General features: G+C 43.4%; 1 protein-coding gene across 3 annotated transcripts in view; it reads left to right on the top strand.

Moving 5' to 3' along the window:
- abcf3 (ATP-binding cassette, sub-family F (GCN20), member 3) overlaps positions 1 to 10,990 on the top strand; it is a 182,753-nt gene extending 171,763 nt beyond the window's left edge. For all 3 annotated transcript variants that reach the window (XM_073041715.1, XM_073041713.1, XM_073041714.1), the window contains exons 20-21: positions 6,349 to 6,436; positions 9,959 to 10,990. In XM_073041715.1, the coding sequence (XP_072897816.1) occupies positions 6,349 to 6,436; positions 9,959 to 10,117 (247 nt within the window). In that variant the 3' untranslated portion in view covers positions 10,118 to 10,990. The remainder of the gene's footprint in view (positions 1 to 6,348; positions 6,437 to 9,958) is intronic.
- The last annotated feature ends 11,610 nt before the right edge of the window (positions 10,991 to 22,600 follow it).

Here is a 22,600-nt window from a genome sequence, read left to right as displayed (position 1 = left end):
TTGTTGCCTTTTGCTGCAATTCAGTTCCTCTCTACCCCATGAATGTCATCCATATTTCTTGTTTTCTCATGAAATTGAAGGCTATTCATTGAACCTGCTGAGCATGCTAGCTCATGATGCATTCTCGTCAACTCCACAATCCCTATCTTATTTCCCTGTAACCTCTTCACCTACTCCGCCACATTACAACTCTCCTGTAGTTACCCTGCTGTCCACACAGGCACACACATGCACAGAAGTACACACAGGCCATTAGGAAGCAGGTATAGGAGCCTCAGGTCTCACACCACCAGGTTCTGGAACAGTTATTACCCATCAGGCACCAAAGGGGATAACTTCACTCAACTGCACTCCACTCTTTAAGAAAGGAGGAAGGCAGCAGAAAGGAAATTATAGACCAGTTAACCTGACCTCAGTAGCTGGGAAAATGTTGGAGTCAGTTGTTCAGGATGAAGTTATGGAATACTTGCTGACACAGGACAAGATAGGACAAAGTCAGCATGGTTTCCTTGAGGGGAAATCTTGATTGACAAACCTGTTGGAATTCTTTGAGGAGATTTCAGGTAGGATAGGTAAAGGGGATGCAGTGGATGTTGTATATTTGGACTTTCAGAAGGCCTTTGACAAGGTGCCATACATGAGGCTGTTTACCAAGTTAAGAACCGTTGTATTGCAGGAAAGTTACTGGCATGGTTAGAGCATTGGCTGATTGATAGGAACCAGCAAGTGGGAATAAAAGGTTCAGCCAAAGGCTTTAGGTCCAAAACATCGACTGTACTTTGTCCCTAGATGCTGCCTGGCCTACTAAGTTCCTCCATCATTTTGTGTGTGTTGCTCAGATTTCCAGCATCTGCAGATGTTCTCTTGTTTATCCTTTTCTGGTTGGCTGCCACTTACTAGTGGTGTTCTGCGGATTCAGTGTTGCGACCGCTTCTTTTTCTGTTGTATATCAATGATTTAGATGATGGAATAGATGTCTTTGTTGCCAAGTTTGCAGATTCTGATTCTGATACAAAGATAGGTAGAGGGGCAGGTAGTGTTGAGGAAACAGGTAGGTTACAGAAGGACAGACAGATTAGGAGAATGGGTAAGAGAGTGGCAAATGAAGTACAATATTGGAAAATGCATTGTCATGCACTTTAGTCATAGCAATAAATGTGCAAACTACTTTCTAAACGGGAAGAAACTCCAAAATGAGATGCAAAGGGACTTGGGATTCCTGTGCAGAACATCCTAAAGGTTAACTTGCAGGTTGAATCGGTGGTGGGGGAGGTAAATGCCATGTTAGCATTCATTTCAAGAGGTCTAGAATAAGAAAGGTTCAACAAACTAGGTAATGATAGATATCTGCAAGATTATAAGGCTAGCAGGAAGGAGCTTAAGAATGAATTTAGGGAAGACAGAAGGGGACAAGAGAAGGCCTTAGTGAGCAGGGTTAAAGAAAACCTCAAGGCATTCTACAAGTGTGTGAAGAGCAAGAGGATAAGACGTGAGAGAATAGGACCAATCAAATGTAACAGTAGAAAAGTGTATATGGAACCGAAGGAGATAGCTCAGGTATTTAATGAATACTTTGCTTCAGTATTTGCTATGGAAAAGGACTTTGGCGATTGTAGGGATGAACTTACAATGGATTAATAAGCTTGGGCATATAGACATTAAGAAAGAGGATGTGCTGGAGCTTTTGGAAAGCATCAAGTTGGATAAGTTACCGGGACTGAACGAGATATACCCCAGCTACTGTGAGAGGCGAGGGAGGAGATTGCCGAGCAATGATCTTTGCATCATCAGTGGGGACGGCGGAGGTTCCAGAGGATTGGAGGGTTGCAGATGTTGTTCCCTAATTCAAAAAAGGGTGTAGAGATAGCCCAGGAAATTATAGCCCAGTTTGTAAGTTGATGGAAAAGATCCTGAGAGGCAGGATATATGAACATTTGGAGAGGCATAATATGATTAGGAATAGTCAGCATGGCTTTGTCAAAGGCAGGTTGTGCCTTACGAGCCTGATCAAATTTTTTGAGGATGTGACTAAATGCATTGATGAAGGTAGAGCAGTAGATGTAGTGTACATAGATTTCAGCAAGCCATTTGATAAGGTACCCCATGCAAAGTTTATTGAGAAAGTAAGGAGGCATGGGATCCAAGGAGACCTTGCTTTATGGATCCAGATTTGGCTTGCCCACAGAAGGCAAAGAGTGATTGTATATGGGTCATATTCAGCATGGAGTTCGGTGACCAGTGGTGTGCCTCAGGGATCTGTTCTGGGACCCCTTCTCTTCATGATTTTTATAAATGACCTGGATGAGGTAGTGAGTAGGTCTATAGTCTAGTGTAGTTTTTTTTCCTGTGTTGTTTTCACATAGTTCAGTGTAGTTTTTGTACTGTTTCATGTAGCACCATGATCCTGAAAAACGTCTCATTTTTACTGTGTACTGTACCAGCAGTTATAGTCGAAGTGACAATAAAAAGTGACTTGACTTGGTGGGATGGGTCCGTAAATTTGCTGATGACACAAAGATTGGGGGTGTTGTGGATAGTGTGGAGGGCTGTCAGAGGTTACAGCAGGACATCGATAGGATGCAAAACTGGGCTGAGAAGTGGCAGATGGAGTTCAACCCAGATAAGTGTGAGGTGGTTCATTTTGGTAGGTCAAATATGATGGCAGAATATAGTTTTAGTAGTAAGACTCTTGGCAGTGTGGAGGATCAGCGGGATCTTGGGGTCCGAGTCCACAGGACACTCAAAGCTGCTGCGCTGGTTGACAGTGTGGATAAGAAGGCATACGGTACATTGACATACTACATGAAGGATGTGGAAACTATAGAAAGGATGCGGAGGAGATTCACAAGGATGTTACCTGGATTGGGGAGCATGCCTTATGAGAATAGGTTGAGTGAACTTGGCCTTTTCTCCTTGGAGTGATGGAGGATGAGAGGTGACCTGATAGAGGTGTATAAGATGATGAGAGGCATTGATCATGTGGATAGTCAGAGGCTTTTCCCCAGGACTGAAATAGCTATCATGAGAGGACACAGTTTTAAGGTACTTGGAAGTAGGTACAGAGGAGATGTCAGGGCTAAGTTTTTTACGCAGAGAGTGGTGAGTGCGTCGAATGGGCTGCTGCTGATGGTGGTGAAGGCGGATACGATAGCGTCTTTAAAGAGACTCCTGGACAGGTACATGGAGCTTAGAAAAATAGATGGCTAAGGGTAACCCGAGGTAATTTCTAAATTAAGTACATGTTTGGTGCAGCATTGTGGGTTGAAGGGCTTGTATTGTGCTGTAGTCTTTCTATGTTTCTGTGTTAATACAATAGCAAGGATATGATGCTGAAGCTTTATAAGGCACTGGTGAGGCCTCACGTTGAGTATTGTTAACAGTTTTGGCTCCTCATCTAAGAAAAGATGTACTGGCATTGGAGAGGGTCCAGAGCAGGTTGACAAAGATGGTTCCAAGAATGAAAGGGTTATCATATGAGGAACGTTTGATAGCTCTAAGTCTGCACTCGCTGGAATTTAGAAAGATGAGCGGGGATCTCACTGAAACTTTTTGAATGTTGAAAGGCATAGACAGAGTAGATGTGGAAAGGATGTTTCTCATGATGAGGGAATCTAGGACAAGGGGGCACAGCCTCTGGATACAGGGAGATTGATTTAAAAGAGATGTAGAGGGTGGTGAATTTGTGGAATTTGTTACCACAGGCAGCTGCGGAGGCCAGGTCATTTGGTGTATTTAAGGCAGAGATTGATAGGTTCTTGCTTGGACACGGCATCAAAGGTTATGGGGAGAAGGCCAGGGAGTGGGCCTGAGTGGGGGGGGGGGGGAGAAAAGGATCAGCCATGATTGGAAGGCGGAGCAGACTGGATAGGCCAATGGGCTATTTTTATTCCTATGGCTTATAGTCTTATGATCTAACATATGTACTTTGATATTAAATTTATTTTGAATTTTTGAACATTTGCACACACGTGTACTGGCAAGCACACACAGGGACAGTGACATGCACACAGGCACCTTGACAGAAGTACACAGAGACTGGAATTTGATTGTAAACGAGGTGAAGTAATGGAAACCTGATTGGATGAGGACTAAGCCAATCAGAAGGGACAGATGGTGGGGGTATATATACCACTAGACTAGACATGCCTAGGCATCATCCCTGATGAAGATGGTGGCGTTTGTCATTGAAATATCAGTTAAAAATGATACCTTTACCCCCAGCTGGAAGCCCAAGAGACACACACACACAATGGTAGTCCTGCAGAATGGTCAAAGCCCGATACGTCGACATTACGTCGAGTTACTCCAGCATTTTCTCTGTGTTGCTTAGATTTCCAGCATCTGCAGATTTGCTCTTGTTTGTGATTGGAAACCTTAGAAATGTTTATTCATACACACAGAGACCACGCGCACACACAGGTACACCCAGTGATTTACAGCCAGTTAGCTCACAGACAACATGTTTTTGGGATTTCTGACAACACCAGAGAATCCAGGAGAAATCCATGCACTGGTAATGGGAACATACTAACTCACCGCAGTCAGGATCAGATCTCAGCAGGGCTGGGTAGGGAGCCATCCCTCAGTGTTACTGAGTACTGGCATGGCTTTCTCTGCTTGCCAAGTCTGGACTTAATTATAGTGCTTCCTACATCTCCACTATAGAGAGGTTGAAGGTTTTCCTTTCTTTGTACAATGAACTGTTATTACTGCTGTCATGGAATTATAAAGCACTGCAGCTTAGAAAAAGGCCCTTTGGCCCATCTCGTCCATGCTGAACTGTTTATTCTATCTAGTTCCATCGACCCACACATGAACATAGCCCTCCACACACCTCCCATCCATTTTGGTGTTGTTTCTCTCTGCATCGAGTGGCAATCTTTGCCATTTCTTTAGCATTTTGTCTGTTTTCTTTTAGAAAGCTGAATTGCTAACTCGACACTTAACCCAGCATGGATAGAATGCATATAAGGAACCGGCCGGATTCAAACCCGGGATCCACTACTTTCACTGGCATCTGGTTCCACACTCAGAGTGAAGATGTTCCCCTCGAGTTCCCCTTAGATTTTTCACCTTTGACCCTTAATCCATCACCTCTAGTTCTAGTCTCATCCTACCTCAGGGCTGAAATGTCACCTGACCTTGACTTATACAGTCATTAAAAGCCCAGACATACAATAGTGCACACCTATTCAACACTTACCGGTCTGCACAGAATGTTCTCAAGCTTAAACTTGGTCCCCACTCTCTCCATGTATCCATGTTGAACTACTGTCAATTGGGCTGATTTTCAAATTTCAAAGGAAAGGGTGGAGAGAATGTGGAATAAGCTGCCAGTGCAAGTGATACATGCAAGCTCGATTTCAGTGTTTAAGAGAAGTTTCCATAGGTACATGGATGGTAGGGCTCTAAATGTTTTATCACAGTACATAAATGCCACCATATACAGACCTGATAATCAATTTTCTTGCAGGCATTCACAGTAAATACAAAGGAAACAAAAAAAACACACAAAATAATAATAAATAAGCAATAAGTATCAAGAACATGAGATGAAGAGCCTTTGAAAGTGAGTCTATAGGTTGTGGGAACAGTTCAGTGTTGGGGTGAGTGAAATTGAGTGAGTTTTTCTCCTCTGGTTCGAGAGCCTGATGGTTGAGGGATAATAACTATTCCTGATAACAGCAGGGAAAATCCTTGATGGATGCTGCCTTCCTGCAACAGCACTCCATGCAGATACGTTCATTGGTGGAGAGGGCTTTACCCATCATGGACTGAGCTGTATCCACTACTTTTTGTAGGCATTGGTATTTCTATGCCAGGCCATGATGCAATCAGTCTGGATACTCTCCACTGCACATTTTTAGAAGTTTGTCAAAGTTTTAAATGACTATCCAAATCTTCAAAACCTTCTAATAATGTAGAGGCACTGCTATGGCCTGAAATTAATTTTCTTGTGGGTATTCACCGTAAACATAAAGAAACACAATAGTAACAATGAAAACCCGTGCACAATAAGATGGACAAACAACCAATGTGCAAAAGACAACATATTGTATAAATAGAAAACGATAATAATAGAGAAATAAATAATAGGTAATATTTAGAACATGAGTTGTAGTCTCCTTGAAAGAGAGTGCACAGGTTGTGGAGTCTGTTCATTGAGGGGGTGAGTGATTTTGACCAGGTGTGGTGGATTGGTTGGGGCTTTTGTGTTTATCAGGGTATCAAGTTCACTCAGTATCTCACTGCATTTCTGTACCAGTTGTTGGATTCTGGTCTTGGTGATTATCAGCAGTGGTCATTTCTCAGTCTCACAGTTGTATTACTTTTTATTTTAACATACAGCCCCAGTTTCTATATCCTGGATGAACCAACCAACCACCTGGACATGGAGACAATAGAGGCACTGGGAAATGCATTGGAGAAGTTTAAGGTAAACTACTTGGGGATATTTTCCAAGAATATGATTAATGTGCTACAGCCAAGAACGTGATGACTCCCTGCATAAGCATCAAATATAAAGATAAAGATTTAAATTCAGTGGATTTAGCTTAATTGGGACACATCGAGACCAGTACAGTTTGGCCCAATTAAATGACCAGCTTAATTAGCCAGTTTCATGAAAATAGTTAAAAAGGTACAAAAAAAGAGAAACTGCGATTTAACTGAGTAACAAATTTTGTATTTCAATGAGGTACAGAACAAATTCAAACATTACCAATACTACTACAGTACTATAGAACTGTGTATTAGTTCCTAATAGTTATTGACAGAGGAATTCATTCAGTGTATGCTGGCTGCCGTGTTCATTTCATTGACTGTAAGTGAACAAATCAGTGCAGGCACCTGGTGCAGATAATAACCTGCCTTCATACAAGATTTGCATCCTCCAAATCTTCATTTTCATTGTATCATTCAAGATGATTATCAATACCTTCCAGTTCTTCATAGTTCCTAACTTGCTGAAGCAGTGAAATCATTTCATTTTCACTTCTGGCCATTTCTAGGATCTCCAAGCCTGAATGCTTGAAACCTCAATGAGCAAAAAGTTCTGAATTGTCTTACTGCTTATTTCTCGCTGACTATTAGTGATAAGAACCATTACTTTTTGAGCATGAACATGCAAGTGACCTGTTCATTCTAAGCATGCTGTGGTGTCTTAACATCTACGCAAGTGCACGTGATCGACATTAGTTAAACTGTTCAGCAACTGCCTCCTCTCCCAATTGAATTCATAGTGTCCAGATTAAACAAAGGAAATTCCAGTTTTTTTTGTCCCAAGTAACTAGCTGCCCAATTAACTGATGACACAACTAATGGGAATCCACTGTGTTAATTTTATTTGTCATGTGCACGTTGAAACATACAGCAGCTTAGTCCAAGGACGTGCTGTGGGCAGTTCACAAGAGCCAGTATGCTTCCCATGCCAGCATAACATGCTCACAACTTACTGGTATGCCTTTGGAATGTGGGAGGGAACCGGAGCTCCTGGAGGAAGCCCACATGCTCACAGGGAGAATGTGCAAATCCCTTACAGACAGCAGCAGATATTGATCCCTTGTCACTGGCGCAGTGAGTGTTGAAGTCACAGTAATGCTGCCATGCCACCCCAAAGCTCAGCTGCGTATACCGAGATCGCATTGCTGGGGCATTTAATTGTCCACTTTGAAAATGCAGTTAACCATTAGTGTTCCATAACATTTATACCAGGGTTAGTTTGCAAATGAAATGGAAGAGAGAACTGGGATTTCCACAGTCTCTTTAATGCAGATCAGATAGTGAAGCAAATTTAAAGCAAATCATGTTTGTAAGGTCGGAAACACTGCTGACAGCTGGCTCAGCAACGTCTTGCAAGCCCCAGTAATGGTGACCATGCACACAGCGGCTCTGGCTCCTGCAAGACCACAAGACATTGACATAGGAGCTGAATCAGGCCATACAGCCCATTGAGTCTGCTCTGCCATTCCGTTATGGCTGATTTATTATCCCTCTGATCCCCATTTCCCTGCCTTCTCTCCATAACTTTTGACTCTCTGACTAATCAAGAACATATCAACTTCTTTAAATTTTCCCAATAACTTGGCCTCTACAGCCACCTGTGGCAATGAATTTCACAGATTCATCACCTTCTGGCTAAAGAAATTCCTTCTCATCTCTGTTCGAAGTGGATATCGCTCTATTCTGAGACTGTGCCTTCTGGTCTTAGACTCACCCACTATAGGAAACATCCTCTGCGCATCTGCTCTATCTAGCCCTTTCCATATGTGATAAGGTTTTTCAGTGGAGAACAAAGGAGATGTCTTCCGTTTTCAAAGAAAGGGGCTTTCCTTCCTCCACCATCAATTCTGCCCTCAACCACATCTCTTCAATTTCATGCACGTCTGCTCTTACCCCATCCTCCCGCTAACCTATCAGGGATAGGGTTCCTCTTGTCCTCACCTGCCATCTGACCAGCCACTGCATCCACTACGTAATTCTCTGTAACTTCCACCATTTCCAACGGGATCCCAACACCAAGCACCTCTTTCCTTCCCGCCCCTCCAACCCCACACACCTTCTGGTTTCCACATGGATCGCTCTCTACGCGACTCCCTTGTCCCTTCCCACCGACCTCCCTCGTGGCACTTATCCTTGCAAGCAGAACAAGAGCTACAGCTGCCCCTACACCTCCTCCCTCACTACCATTCAGGGCCCCAAACAGTCCTTCCAGGCGATACTTTATCTGTGAGTTTGTTGGTGTTATCTATTGTATCCAGTACTCCCGGTGTGGCCTCTTGTATACTGGTGAAACCAGATGTAGATTGGAAGACCGCTTCGCTAAGCACCTACGCTTCATCTGCCAGGAAAAGCAGGATCTCCCAGTGGCCACCCATTTTAATTCCACTTCCCATTCCCATTCTGACATGTCCATCGATGGCCTCCTCTACTGTCGCAACGGGGCGCTCTCAGGTTGGAGGAGCAACACCTAGACTGGGTAGCATCTAACCTGATGGCATGAACATCGATTTCTCAAACTTCTAGTAATGCTCCTTCCCCCACCATTCCCAATCACCTCATCTCCTTGCCTGCCCATCACCTCCCTCTGGTGCTCCTCCCCCTTTTCTTTCTTCCATGGCCTTCTGTCCTCTCCTATCAGATTGTTCCTTCTCCAGCCTTGTGTCTCTTTCAGCAATCAACTTCCCACCTCTTCTTCTTCTCCTGGTTTCACCTATCACCTTGTGTTTCTCTCCCCCTCTGCCCACCTTTTAAATCTACTCCTCGGCTTTTCTTCTCCAGTGCTGCCAAGGGTTTTGGCCTCTGAAACATCGAATATACTTTTTTCCATAGATGCAGCCTGGCCTGCTGAGTCCTGCATTTTCTGTGTGTTGCCTACATCTTTTCTTGGACAAAGGGCCTGAAACTGTTCACAGTACTCCAAGTGCAGTTTGACTAATGTCTTATAAAGCCTCAGCATTGCACCTTTGTGTTTATATTCTAGCCCTCTTGAAATGAATGGTATAATTGCATTTGCCTTCCTTACCTGTAACCTTTCAGGAATCCTACATGAGGACTCCCATGTTGCACCTCTGAGTTTTGAATTTTCTCCCATTTAGCAAATAAGCTACACCTTTCTTCCTTCTCAAAATGCATGACCATACATTTCCATCTACCACTTTTGCCCATTCTGCCAATCTGTCTATAAGTCTTTCTGCAGACTCCCTGCTTCCTCAACACTACCTACCCCTCCACCATTCTTCATATACTCTGCAAGCTTGGTCATAAGGTCATCAATTCCATCATTGAAATCATTGACATAATGTAAAAAGGAGCGGTTCCCCCCGTGGAACAGCACTAGGCACTGGTAGCTAATGAGAAATTGTGCCAGTGAGTGTGCGAGCACATGCGCATGTACTCTGTGGAAATGTGCGTCTATAATTGCCCCATTGCTGCAGTGATTCTGTGTGTGTTCTGGCAGGGCGGAGTAATTCTGGTGTCTCACGATGAGCGACTGATCCGCATGGTATGCAAAGAGCTCTGGGTATGCGGCTGTGGCACCGTGAGGAGAGTGGAAGGAGGCTTCGATGAGTACAAGGACATTCTGCAGGAGCAGTTCCGGAGGGAGGGATTTCTATGAGAACCTGATCTTTGGTGTGGAAACCACCCCCACCCCAAACCCCACAATCCAGACATCTGAGGACTCGCTGCTCTCCGTGGGCCAGAGCCATCTCCAATTTTGTTGTTTTTCTTTTATGATCTGCTGTTGCCCATGCTCCCCCCAGTGTTTGTGTCCTGGGACTGTATGTGAACACGTTTGTAAATTAAACCATATACTATCTGCACCCGTTTAAATTAAAGCTGAAACTATCAGCAGACAAGGGTTCACTGCAATAACTCATAGCTAATCTAATAATTGTGATTAATTACTAATCGACCCCTTTTGCCCATTTCCCAAAGTGCAGTCACTATCAGAGAGGTTTGTTTGTTGACATGTCGTTCCTTTTGCTAACATGATTCTCATGCTGTTAAACCCATTGGGGGGAGGTCTCTCATCTCTCTGAAAATTTGGTTAATCCATTGCTGCATCTTATAGGTGCCACCTCCTTCCTCTCTACAAGACTACTGCTATTCTTGAGTAGTGAACATGAAAGTGTTCAACCAGGAATCTGCAGGAAGATGGTGTGCATGAGTGTTAATGGCAGCTACTACTCTTGTGTATCGGTGAGTGATAAGGGGAAGATATTTGTCCCCAGGTCCATCCTTAATTGCTGCTATTTCCCCTTTGCCCAGTGCAGGCTGCTGGTCCCAGTAGTGTCTCTGCAGCCTACAGCTGAGTCAGGGTTTGGACATTGGACATGGACATTCCGGGGCTGAGGGATCCTCAGGGTCCTCATGTCCTGCTGCCTTAGGATGGGTGAGGACAGTTCGGTTAAGACAAGCTACATTGCACAAACTTTGCAAACTGAGTGACATAAATAAATCAGTTGAAAAACCATAAATATTTGCAAAAGTTGACTTGTGTTATTTTATTTATCCTATTCAATAGCATTTGTACCCATTTCCCTTGCGCTAAGGTAGCTCTCATCTCAAGTTCGAAGGAGGAGAGGCGACTTCAAATTTCAAGATTGTTTATTGTCATTTTCAGTATGTCTTGGAGAAGTACAGCACACACCCAGGCCCTGCGGCCTATCTGGTCCATACTAAAACCATTTAGACTACCTCCTCCCATCAACCTACACCGGGACCAGACTCCTCCATACCCCTACCATCCATGTACCCATCCAAACTTCTCTTAAATGTTGAAATCAAGATTGCATGCACCACTTGTGCTGGCAGCTCATTCCACACTCTCGCGTCCCTCTGAGTGAAGATGCTTCCCCTCTCACTCCCCTTAAACTTTTCACCTTTGACCCATGACTTCTGGTTGTAGTCTCACCCAACCTTGCATTTACCCTGTCAATACCCCTCAATCTCTATCAAATCTCCTATCAGTCTTCTACGTTCTAAGGAATATAGTCCTAACCTATTCAATCTTTCTCTGTAACTCAGGTCCTCCAGACCCAGCAACATCCTTGTAAATTTTCTCTGTACTCTTTCAACCTTGATGACATCTTTGGCATTCGTAAGTGACCAAATCTGCACACAATCCTCTAAATTAGGCCTCACGAATGTCTTATACAACTTCAACATCCCAACACCTGAACTCAGTTTATTGACTTATGAAGGCCAATGTGCCAAAAGATTTTTTTACAACCCTATCTACCAGTAATGCCACTTTGAATGAATTATGGACCTGTATTCCCAGATCCCTCTATTCTACCACACTCCTCAGTGCCCTCCCGTACACTGTTTTAGACCCACCCTGGCTGGTCCTACCAAAGACACTTCACACGTGTCTGCATTAAATTCCATCTGCTGTTTCTCAGCCCATTTTTCCAGCTAATGCAGAATACCCCTGTAAGACATAATAGCCTTCCTTGCTGTCCACTACATCCTCAATCTTGGTGTCATCCAGTTGACCACATTATCATCCAGATCACTGATCTATATGACAAACAATAAGGGACCCGGCACAGATCCCTGTGGCACACCACTAGCCACAGGCTTCCAGTCAGAGAGGCAACCATCTACTACCACTCTCTGCCCTCTCCCACAAAGCCAATGTCTAATTCAATTTAATTCCTGGTCTTGAATGCCAAGCAACTGAATCTTTTTCACCAGCCTCCTATGCAAGACTTTGTCAAGTGCCTTACTGAAGTCCATGTAAACAACTTCCACTGCCATGCCTTCACCCACTTTCCTGCTAACCTCCTTGAAAACTCTCTAAATTGGTTGGACCTGACCTGCCCCACACAAAGCCATGCTGACTATCCTTAATCAGTCTGTGTCTATCCAAATACTTATACATCTGGTCCCTTAGAATACCTTCCTACAACTTTCCCACACTGATGTCAGATTCACTGGCCCATAATTTCCTAGTTTATATACAGAGCCCTTAAATAGTGGAACATCATAGACTATCCATTCCTCTGCTACCTCTCATGGATGATTTAAATATCTTTGCTAGGTTCCCGGCAATTTCTGCACTTGCGTCCCGCAGGGTCTGAAGGAACACCTTGCCAAACCCTGGGGATTTATCCACCCTGATTTTCCACAGGATAGCAAACACCTTCCTCCATGAAGTTGATGCAGTTTTGCCTCACTTCTATAGGCTCTGACTCTGTCTTCTGATGCATTAAGATCTCCCCCATCTGTCTTGGCTCCATGTGTGTATTACCATTCTGTTCTTCCAGAGGACCAATTTTGTCCCTTGCAATCCTTTTGCTCTGCACATACTGTATCTGTTCAACCCCTGAAAATTCTCCTTCAACTTGTCTGCCAGAGCAACTTCATGCCTTCTTTCAGCTTTCCTGTTTTCTTTAAATGTTCTCTTGCATTGCTTATGCTCCATAAGCACTTCATTTCTTTCTAACTGCTGTGGGCCTCCTTTTTCCTCTTAACCAGGACCTTAATACCTCTGGAAAACCAAGACTCCTTGCACTGGTTGTCCATACCGTTCATTCTGACAGTCACATACAAGCATTGTACTCTCAAAATTTCACTTCTGAAGGCCTCTCACTTACCAAGTACACCTTTGCCAGAAAACAACCTATCCCAATCCACACTTGCCGGATCATTTATGATACCTTCGACGCTGGCCTAATTCCAATTTAGAATCTCAACTGCGGAATTATCTCTTTACATATTTCCTTTGAAACTAATGATATTGTGGTCACTAGATGCAAATGTTTCCCTACACAGGCTTCTGTCACCTGCCCTGTCTCATTCCCAACATGCTGTCTTGTTGGGATTTCTATGTAGTGATGGAAGAAACTTTCCTGAACACATTTGTCAAATTCTACTCCATCTAGTCCTTTGATAGCATGGAATTCCCAGTCACTATGTGGAAAGTTAAAATTACCTACTATAATAACCTTATGTTTCTTGCAGCAGTCTGTGATCTCTCCAAAAATTTGTTCCTCTGAATCCCTCAGTCTGTTGGGTGGTCTGTAATATAGCCCCAGTATAATGGTCATACCTTTCTTATTTCTTAGGTTCATCCATAATGCCTCAATAGATGAGTTCTCCAGTCTGTCCTGCCTGAGTACTGCTGTGACATTCCCTGATAAGTACACCACCCCTCCTTCCTTTAATCCCGCCTGCTCTATCACGTCTAAAACAACGGAATCTCAGAATATTGAGCTGCCTGTTCTGGCTGTCCTGCAATCAGGATTTACTAATGGCTACAATATCATAGTACCCAGTGTTGATCCATGCCTTGAGCTCATCAGCCTTTCTTACATTGAAATATACACAACTAAGGACACTAGTTGCACCATGCTCAACCTTTTTCTGGCAATCTGGTTCCCATCCTCCTGCAACTCTAGTTTAAACCCCACCATGCAGTATTAGCAAACCTTCACACTAGAATATTAATCCCCCTCCAGTTCAGGTGCAAACCATCCCTTCTGTACAGGTCCCCCCTTCCTTGGAAGAGAGCCCAATGATCCAAAATTCTTTTGACCTCCCTCCTACATCAACTCCTTAGCCCACGTGGTAAACTGTATAATCTTCCTAGTTCTGGCCTCACTAGCACATAGTGTAGGTTGCAATTGTGAGATCACAACCCTGGAGGACCCACCCTTTAATTTAGCACTTAACTCCTTGAATTCCCTATGCAAAATCTCATCACTTGTCCTACCCATGTCATTGGCAGCTACATGAACCACTAACTGACTTCACCCTCCCATTTGAGAATACTGAGGACTCATTCTGAGGCGTCCCAGACCCTGGCATCCAGGAGGCAACATACAATCCAGGAATCTCATTTTCACCCATAAAACCTCCTTTTTGTTCCCCTAACTAGCAGATCCACTATGGCTACAGTGTGTCTCTTCTTGCCACCCCCACCCCCACCTTTCCCATCTGAGTCACAGTGCCAGAGATCTGACTACTGTAACTTTCCTCTGCTAGGTCATGCCCCCAACAATACTTAAAATGGTATACCTGTTCTTGAGGGGGAATGGCCTTAGGGGTACTCTGCATTGCTTTTTAACTCCTTTCCTGACTGTCATCCAGTTTCCTGTATCCTGCACCTTGGCTGTAACTACCTCTCTATATGTCTTATCTATCACCCCCTGAACTTGCAGAATGATTTGGAGTTCATCCAGTTCCAGCCCGACTCTCCAGTGTAAACGAGAATGAATTAATTTTCACTCCGGCTCTGATGCAGCACAAAAACACACAACAGATAAAGAACACTAATTTAAAAAAACACAAATACATGAATTAGTGTATATACAGTACATTGATACATGTCCATAAAGTGACACTAGGCACTGGAGTGCCTACATAAGGTGACTGACAGGAAATGATAAAGTAGTGGTGGTTGGGGTGTGGAGGGATGAATTAGAGGATGGAGGTGTTGGTCAGCCTTACTGCTTGGGGAAAGGAACTGTTTTTGAATCTGGTGGTCCTGCTGTAGATGCTTCTGATGGGAGTGGGATCTTTCATGATATTACTGGCCTTTTTCTGTCCTTGATGGTGGGTAGGCTTGTGACAGTGACACATTGAGCAATTTTGACTACCTGCAACTTCCTTTCCATCACAGTCCAGAAAGAGGCATAGAGTGGACAACCCAGGGCAGAAATTGGTAACACACTCAAGGGGGCATAATTTTAAGGTGATTAGTGGAAAGTATGGGGGGGTATGTTAGAGGTAGTATTTTTTTAAATACTCAGGAGTGGTGGGGCCATGGAATTCCATACCAGGGGTGCTGATAGAGGCAGATATAATAGGGACATTTAAGAGATTCTTAAAGAGATAGGTACACAGATGACAGAAACATGGGGGGGGGGGGGGAGTATGTAGGAGGGAAAGGTTTGATTGACCTGGGAGTAGGTTAAAAGTTCAGCATAACATTTTGAGCTCAAGGGCCTGTCCTGTTCTATGTTCTAAGCTAAAGTGTGTTACTGCCAAGTTACAACAGTGATTACATATCAGAAGTAGTTATGTAGGAATATAGGATTGTGAAGGCAATAGCAAATACAGTGCCTATAAAAAGTATTCACTTACCTTGGAAGTTTTCATGTTTTATTGTTTAACAATATTGAATCACAGTGGATTTAATTTGGCTTATTTGACACTGATTAGATCTAAATTAATTACAAATTTAAAAAAACACACAAAATAATTGATTGCATAAGTATCCACCCCTTCAAGTCAGTATTTAGTAGATGCACCTTTGACAGCCCTGAGTCTGTGTGAATAGATCTCTATCAGCTTTGCATATCTGGACACTGCAATTTTTCCCCATTCTTCTTTACAAAACTGCTTAAACTCTGTCAGATTGCATGGGGATTGTGAGTGAATAACCGCAAATTCTCAATTAAATTGAGGTCAGGACTCTCACATGGCCTCTCTGGAACATTAACTTTGCTGTTTATAAGCCATTCCTGTGTAGCTTTGTCTTTATGTTTAGGTTCCTTGTCTTGCTGAAAAATAAATCTCCCATGTGGCAGTTCTCTTGCAGATTACATCAGGTTTTCCTCTAGGATTTCCCTGTATTTTGTTGCATTCATTTTACCCTCTACCTTCACAAGCATTCCAGGGCCTGCTGCTGTGTAGCATTTCTATTAATGATGCAGCCACCACCATGCTTCATGGTAGGGATGCTGAGTTTTTGATAATGTGCAGTGTTTGGCTTACATCAAACTTAGCATTTAGTCTAATGGTGAAAAAACTCAACTTTGGTTTGATCAGACCATAGAACCTTCTTCCAGCTGGCTTCAGATTCTCCCACATGCCTCCTGGCAAACTCTAGGTGAGATTTCATTTGAGGTTTTTCAACAGTGGATTTCTCTTTGCCACTCTGCCATAAAGCAGCAACCAGTGAGGCACCTGGGCAACAGTTGTTGTATGCAGTCTCTCCCATCTCAGACAATGAAGCTGTTAACTCTTACAGGGATGTCACAGGTTTCTTGGTGGCCTCCCTCACTAGTCCCCTTCTTATATGTTCACTCAGCTTTTGAGAGTGGCCTGCTCTACGCAGATTTACGGTTGTGCCATATTCTTTCCATTTCTTGATGATTGACTTAACTGCTCCAAGGGATATTCAGTGAATTGGAAATCTTTCATATCCACATCCTGACTTGTGTGTGCATGGAAAGGGAAATGCATGGAAAGCACCACAGTGTTTAATTGAAATAACAAGTTGTTTCCACCAAGCCATGGAGTAACAGACAGAATTTCTGGGTATCGTATGGAAGAGTGGTGCTTAGCCAGCATGGGTTTTGAGCCCAAATACAAACTGAACCAGTAGCATCCTGGAACTCCTGGGCAAGTTTTACCCACTTAAGACATAACCCATCTAGGTCTGATCAAGTCTAAGCTGACTTCACAGCAACAAAAACCCATTAAAATTTATTTCAGTGTAACTGGCTTGCAGCCAGGTTTTCCAAAGTGACTGATCATGGGAAATTCAGAGCTAAATGAAAATTTGCAAATGTACCAAGATCACAATTCTATTAAACTATAAGACATAGGAGCAGAATTAGACTGGTTGTCCCATTGAGTTGGCTCCGCCATTACATCATGACTAATTTATTATCCTGCCCACCCACATTCTCCTGCCTTCCTTTTAGTAACCGTTGACACCCTTACTGTTCAAGATCTTATCAACCTCCACTTCAAATATCCACAATGACTTGGCCTCCATGGCCACATGTGGCATTGAATCCACAGGTTCAGTACTCTCGGGCTGAAGAAATTCCTCAACATTGTTCTACAGGGACATCCCACTATTCTGAGGCTGTGCCCTCTGGCCCTAGACTCTCCCCACTATAGGAAATATCCTCTCTGCGTCCATTCTATCTAGGTCTTTCAATATATGACAGATTTCAATTAGCTCTCCTTCATTCTTTTAAGCTCCAGTGAATAAAGGCCAGAACCAACAAATGAGATTCGTGTTTAACTTTCATTCCCAAATCATTCTCATAAACCGCCTCTGGACTTTCTCCAATGCTAGCACATTTTTTCTTAGGTAAGAGGTCCAAAACTGCTCACAATACTCCAAGTGTGGTCTGACATTGCCTTATAAACCTCAGTATTACATCCTTGGTTTTGTATTCTAGTCCTTTGGAAATGAATAATAACATTCCATTTGTCTGTGACCATACCTACAAGTTAACCTTTAGGGAATCCTGCAGAAGGACTTCCAAGACCCTTAGCACCTCTGATTTTTTTTTTAAATTTACTCCCCTTTTAGAAAATAGTCTGTGCCATTATTCCTTCTACCAAAATGCATGACCATACACTTCTCTACATTCCATCTGCCACTTCTTTGCCAATTCTGCCAATCTGATTAAGTCCTTCTGCAGACTCCCTGCTTTCTCAACACTACCTGTCCCATCAAGTACAGATAACACCACAGAAAGGAGAACCAGTGTATTTCATAAGCAGAATAATGGGGTCACCAAGGAGGGATGAGACTGATGTGATATCCAAGCATTCTCACTCAATGTCAGCAAAACCAAAAAATAGCTAGAGTTGTTCAGGAGGTTTTAAACTAATTTGGGGGAGTGGGGTAACCGGACTGATAGTGCTGAGGGTTAGGTAGTTGGTTTACAGATAAAGGCAATGTGTAACAAGATGAGTTGAAATGTAACAGGCAGACAAAATCGAAAAGTGTGAATACTGGACTGAAGGTCTTATATTTGAATGCATGTAGTATATGGAATAAAGTAGATAAAATTTTAGCACAGTTATAGATGGGCATGTATGATGTTGTGGGCATCACTGACTCATGGCTGAAAGAACATTATAGCTGGCAGCTTAACATCCAAGGATACACAATGTATCGATAGGACAGGCAGGTAGGCAGAAATCAAATCATTAGAAAAAGGTGACATAGACTCAGAAGGTGTTGAATCATTCTGGATAGAGCTAAGGAACTACAAGGGTAAAAGACCCTGATGTGAGTTATCTACAGACCCCCAAACAGCAGTGAAGATGTGGTGTACAAATTGCAACAGGAAATAGAAAATTAGTGCCAAAAGGATAATGTTACAATAGTCATGAAGGATTTCAATATCAGAATCAGGATCAGTTTATTATCACTGGCATGTGACATGAGATATGTTAACTTAGCAGTAACATTTCAATGCAATACATAATATAGAAGAAAAAAGTACAAGATAAAATAATAAATAAATTACAGTATATGTATATCAAATAGATTAAAAATCATGCAAAAAACCAGAAATACTACATATTTTAAAAAGTGAGGTAGTGTCCAAGGGTTCAATGTTCATTTTGGAATCGGATGACAGAGGGGAAGAAGCTGTTCCTGAATCACTGAGAGTGTGCCTTCAGGCTTCTGTACCTCCTACCCAATGGCAACAGTGAGAAAACAGCATGGCCTGGGAGCTGGAAGTCCTTAATAATGGATGCTGCCTTTCTGAAACACCGCTCCTTGAAGATGTCCTGGGTACTTTGTAAGCTAGTACCCAAGATGGAGCCGACTAATATGCAGGTAGATTGAGAAAATCAGGTTGTTGCTGGATCCCAAGAGGGTGAATTTCTAGAATGCCTACAAGATGGTTTTCAGAGCAGCTCATGATTGAACCCACGAGGGGGGCAGATATTTTGGATTAGGTCTTATGCAATGATTAGAAACTTAAGGTAAAATAACCTTAGGGGAAGGGGATCAAATTCACCTTGAAATTTGAGAAGGAAAAGATAAAATCAGATGTATCAGTATTACAACGGTGTAAAGGGATACAGAGGCATGAGAAAGGAGTTGGCCAAGATTGATTCAAAAAGAACACCGGCAGAGATGACAACAGAGCAACAATGGCTGAAATTTCCGGAAGCAATTCAGAAGGCACAGGGTATATACCAAAGGAACAAGTATTCTAAAGGCAAGATAACACAAGTGTGGCTAACAAGGGAAGTCAAAGCCAAAGAGAGAGCATATAATACAGCAAAAATTACTGGGAGGTTAGAGGACTGTGAAGCTTTTAAAAACCAACAGAAGACAAGTAAAAATGTCATTAAGAATGAAAAGATGGAATACAAAAGTAAGATAGCCAATAATAATAAAGATGATGCCAAAAGTTTCTTCAGCAACATCAAGCAAAATAGAGAGGTGAGAATGGAAAGCAATGCTGGAGAAGTAGTAATGGGGTACAAGGAAATAGCTGATGAACTGAATAAGTAGTTGGCATGTCTTCATTGTGGAGGGCACCAGCAGTATGCTGGAAGTTCCATAGTGTCAAGGGTCTGAATTGTGTGAAGTTTCCATTATTAGGGAGAAAGTACTTGGGAAACTGAAAGGTCTGAAGGTAGATAAGTCACCAGGATGGTGTACACCCCAGGGTTCTGAAAGAGGTGGTGAAGAGATTGTGGAGACATTAGTAATGATCTTTCAAGAATTACTAGATTCTGGAATGGTTCCAGAAGACTGAAAAGTTACAAATGCCACTCCACTGTTCAAGAAAGGAGAGAGGCAGAAGAACGGAAATTATAGGCCGGTTAGTCTGACCTCAGTGATTGAAGTTGTTGGAATCAATTGTTAAGGATGTGGTTTCAAGGTACTTGGAGACGTGATAAAATAGGCTGTTGTCAACATGATTTCCTCAATGGAAAATCTTGCCTAACAAGTCTTTTGGAATTCTTTGAAGAAATAACAAGCAGGATGGTCAAAGGGGAATTGGTTGATGTTGTGTATTTTGATTTTCAGAAGGCCTTTGACAAGGTGCCACATGAGGCTGCTTAACAAGTAAAGAGCCCTTGGTATTACAAGAAAATTCTAGCGTGGATAAGGCAGTGGCTGAATAGCAGGAGGCAAAGAGTGGGAATAAAGGGGGCCTTTGCTGGCTGGCTGCTGGTGACTAGTGGTGTTCCACAGAGATGTCTGTATTGGGACTGCTTCTTTTTACATTATATGTCAATGATTTAGATGATGAAATTGATTTTATTTCACAGATTGTGGACGATACAAAGATAAGTGGAGGAGCAAGTAGTTTTGAGGATGTAGAGAGGCTACAGAAGGACAGATTAGGAGAATGGGCAAAGAAATGGCAGATGGAATGCAGTGTTGGGAAGTGTCTGGTCATGCACTTTGGGAGAAGAAATAAAGTGGGACTTACCGACTCACCGTAATCAACCTTATTAGCTTTGGGGATCTCCCATCCACTGTCACCAACGTCATAGTTCTCACACCCCACACCTCCCATTTCTACCTCCGACCCGAGATCCACAAACCTGCTTGTCCAGGTAGACCCATTGTTTCAACTTGTTCCTGCCCCACTGAACTCACATCTGCATACAGCGACTCTGTTTACCCCCTCTAGTCTTATCCCTTCCTACCTACATCTGTGACACTTCACACGCTTTCAAGTTTTCTGGCCCCCATCATCTTATTTTCACCATGGATGTCCAGTTCCTATACACCTCCATCCCCCATCAGGAAGGCCTGAAAACTCTGTTTCTTGCTGGACACCAGACCAAATCAGTTCCCCTCCACCACAATTCTGTTCCATCTAGCAGAAGTTATCCTCACTCTAAATAATTTTTCCTTGGGCTCCTCTCACTTCCTTCAAACAAGATGTAGCCATTGGCTCAGTCTGCTCAGTGGATCCCAGTCGACTACGTGGAACAGTCTATGTTCCAAGCCTGTTCTGGTGCTCGTCTCCCACTTTTCCTATGCTACATTGATGACTGCATTGATGCTGTTTCCTGCACGCATGTGGAGCTCATGGATTTCATCAAATTTGCCTCCAACTTCCAACCTGCCCTCAAGTTCACCTAGTCCATTTCCGACACCTCCCTTTCCTTTCTCATTCGCACTGTCTCTATGTCTGGAGACAGCTATCTACTGATGTCTATTATAAACCCACTGACTCTCACAGCTACCTGGACTATAGCTCTTCCCACCCTGTCATTTGTAAAAACACCACCCCCTTCTCTCAATTCCTCTGACTCTGCCACATTTGCTCTCAGATGAGGCTTTTCATTCCAGAACGAAGGAGATGTCCTCCTTTTCAAAGAAAGGGGATTCCCTTCCTCCACCATCAATGCTGCCCTCAACAGCATCTCTTCAATTTCATGCACGTCTGCCCTCACCCCACCCTCCCACTACCCTACCAGGTTCCTCTTTTTTTCACCTACCACCCCACCAGCATCTGCGTCCAGCACATAATTCTCTGTAACTTCCGCCATCTCCAATGGGATCCCACCACCAAGCGCATTTTTCCCTCCCCCTTATTTCTGCTGTCCATGGGGATCGCTCCCTACATGATTCCCTTGTCCATTCATCTCTCCCCACTGATCTCCCTCGTGGCACTTATCCTTGCAAGCGGAACAAGTGTCATACCTCCTCCCTCACTACCATTCAGGGCCCCAAAAAGTCCTTCCAGGTGAGGCCACACTTCACCTGGGAGTCTTTTGGGGTCACATACTGTATCTGGTTCTCCTGGTGTGACCTCCTGTATATTGGTGGGTCACGATTTAGATTGGACAGCTGCTTTGCCGAGCACCAACACTCCATCTGCCAGAAGAAGCAGGAGGCCATGGACTGAGATATCGGAATGGGAATGGGAATAAGAAGTGGAATTAAAATGGGTGGCCACTGGGAGATCCCATTGTTCCTGGCAGAAGAAGTGTAGGTGCTAGGCGAAGCAGTCTCCCAATCTATGTCGGGTCTCACCAATATACAGGAGGCCACACCAGGAGCACTGGTACAGTAGATAACTGACGCACAGTCGCCTCACCTGGAAGGACTGTTTGAGTCGAGGTATGCAGATACAAGTTCAGTAGGGCAGGAACATGCAGAAATAATGGGTCTACCTGGACAGGCAGGTTTATGGATCATGAGTAGGAGATAGACATGGGAAGTGTGGGTGAGAGAACTATGGGGTTGATGGCAATGGATGGGAGATCCCTAGAGTTAATAAGGTCAGTGATGATGTGGGAATCCATGGCCTGGTGCTCCTTAGTGGGGTCCTGTTTGACGGGTAAGCAAGAGGAGGTGTCTTGACAGTTATCGCCAGTACTCAACAAGGTAGAGATCAGTCCAGAA

The sequence above is a fragment of the Hemitrygon akajei genome, chromosome 3 (assembly GCF_048418815.1).
Source record: "Hemitrygon akajei chromosome 3, sHemAka1.3, whole genome shotgun sequence".
In the NCBI taxonomy this organism is placed as follows: domain Eukaryota; kingdom Metazoa; phylum Chordata; class Chondrichthyes; order Myliobatiformes; family Dasyatidae; genus Hemitrygon; species Hemitrygon akajei.
The sequence above is the reverse complement of the archived record's forward strand: the minus strand, read 5'-3'. Positions and strand labels throughout refer to the sequence as shown.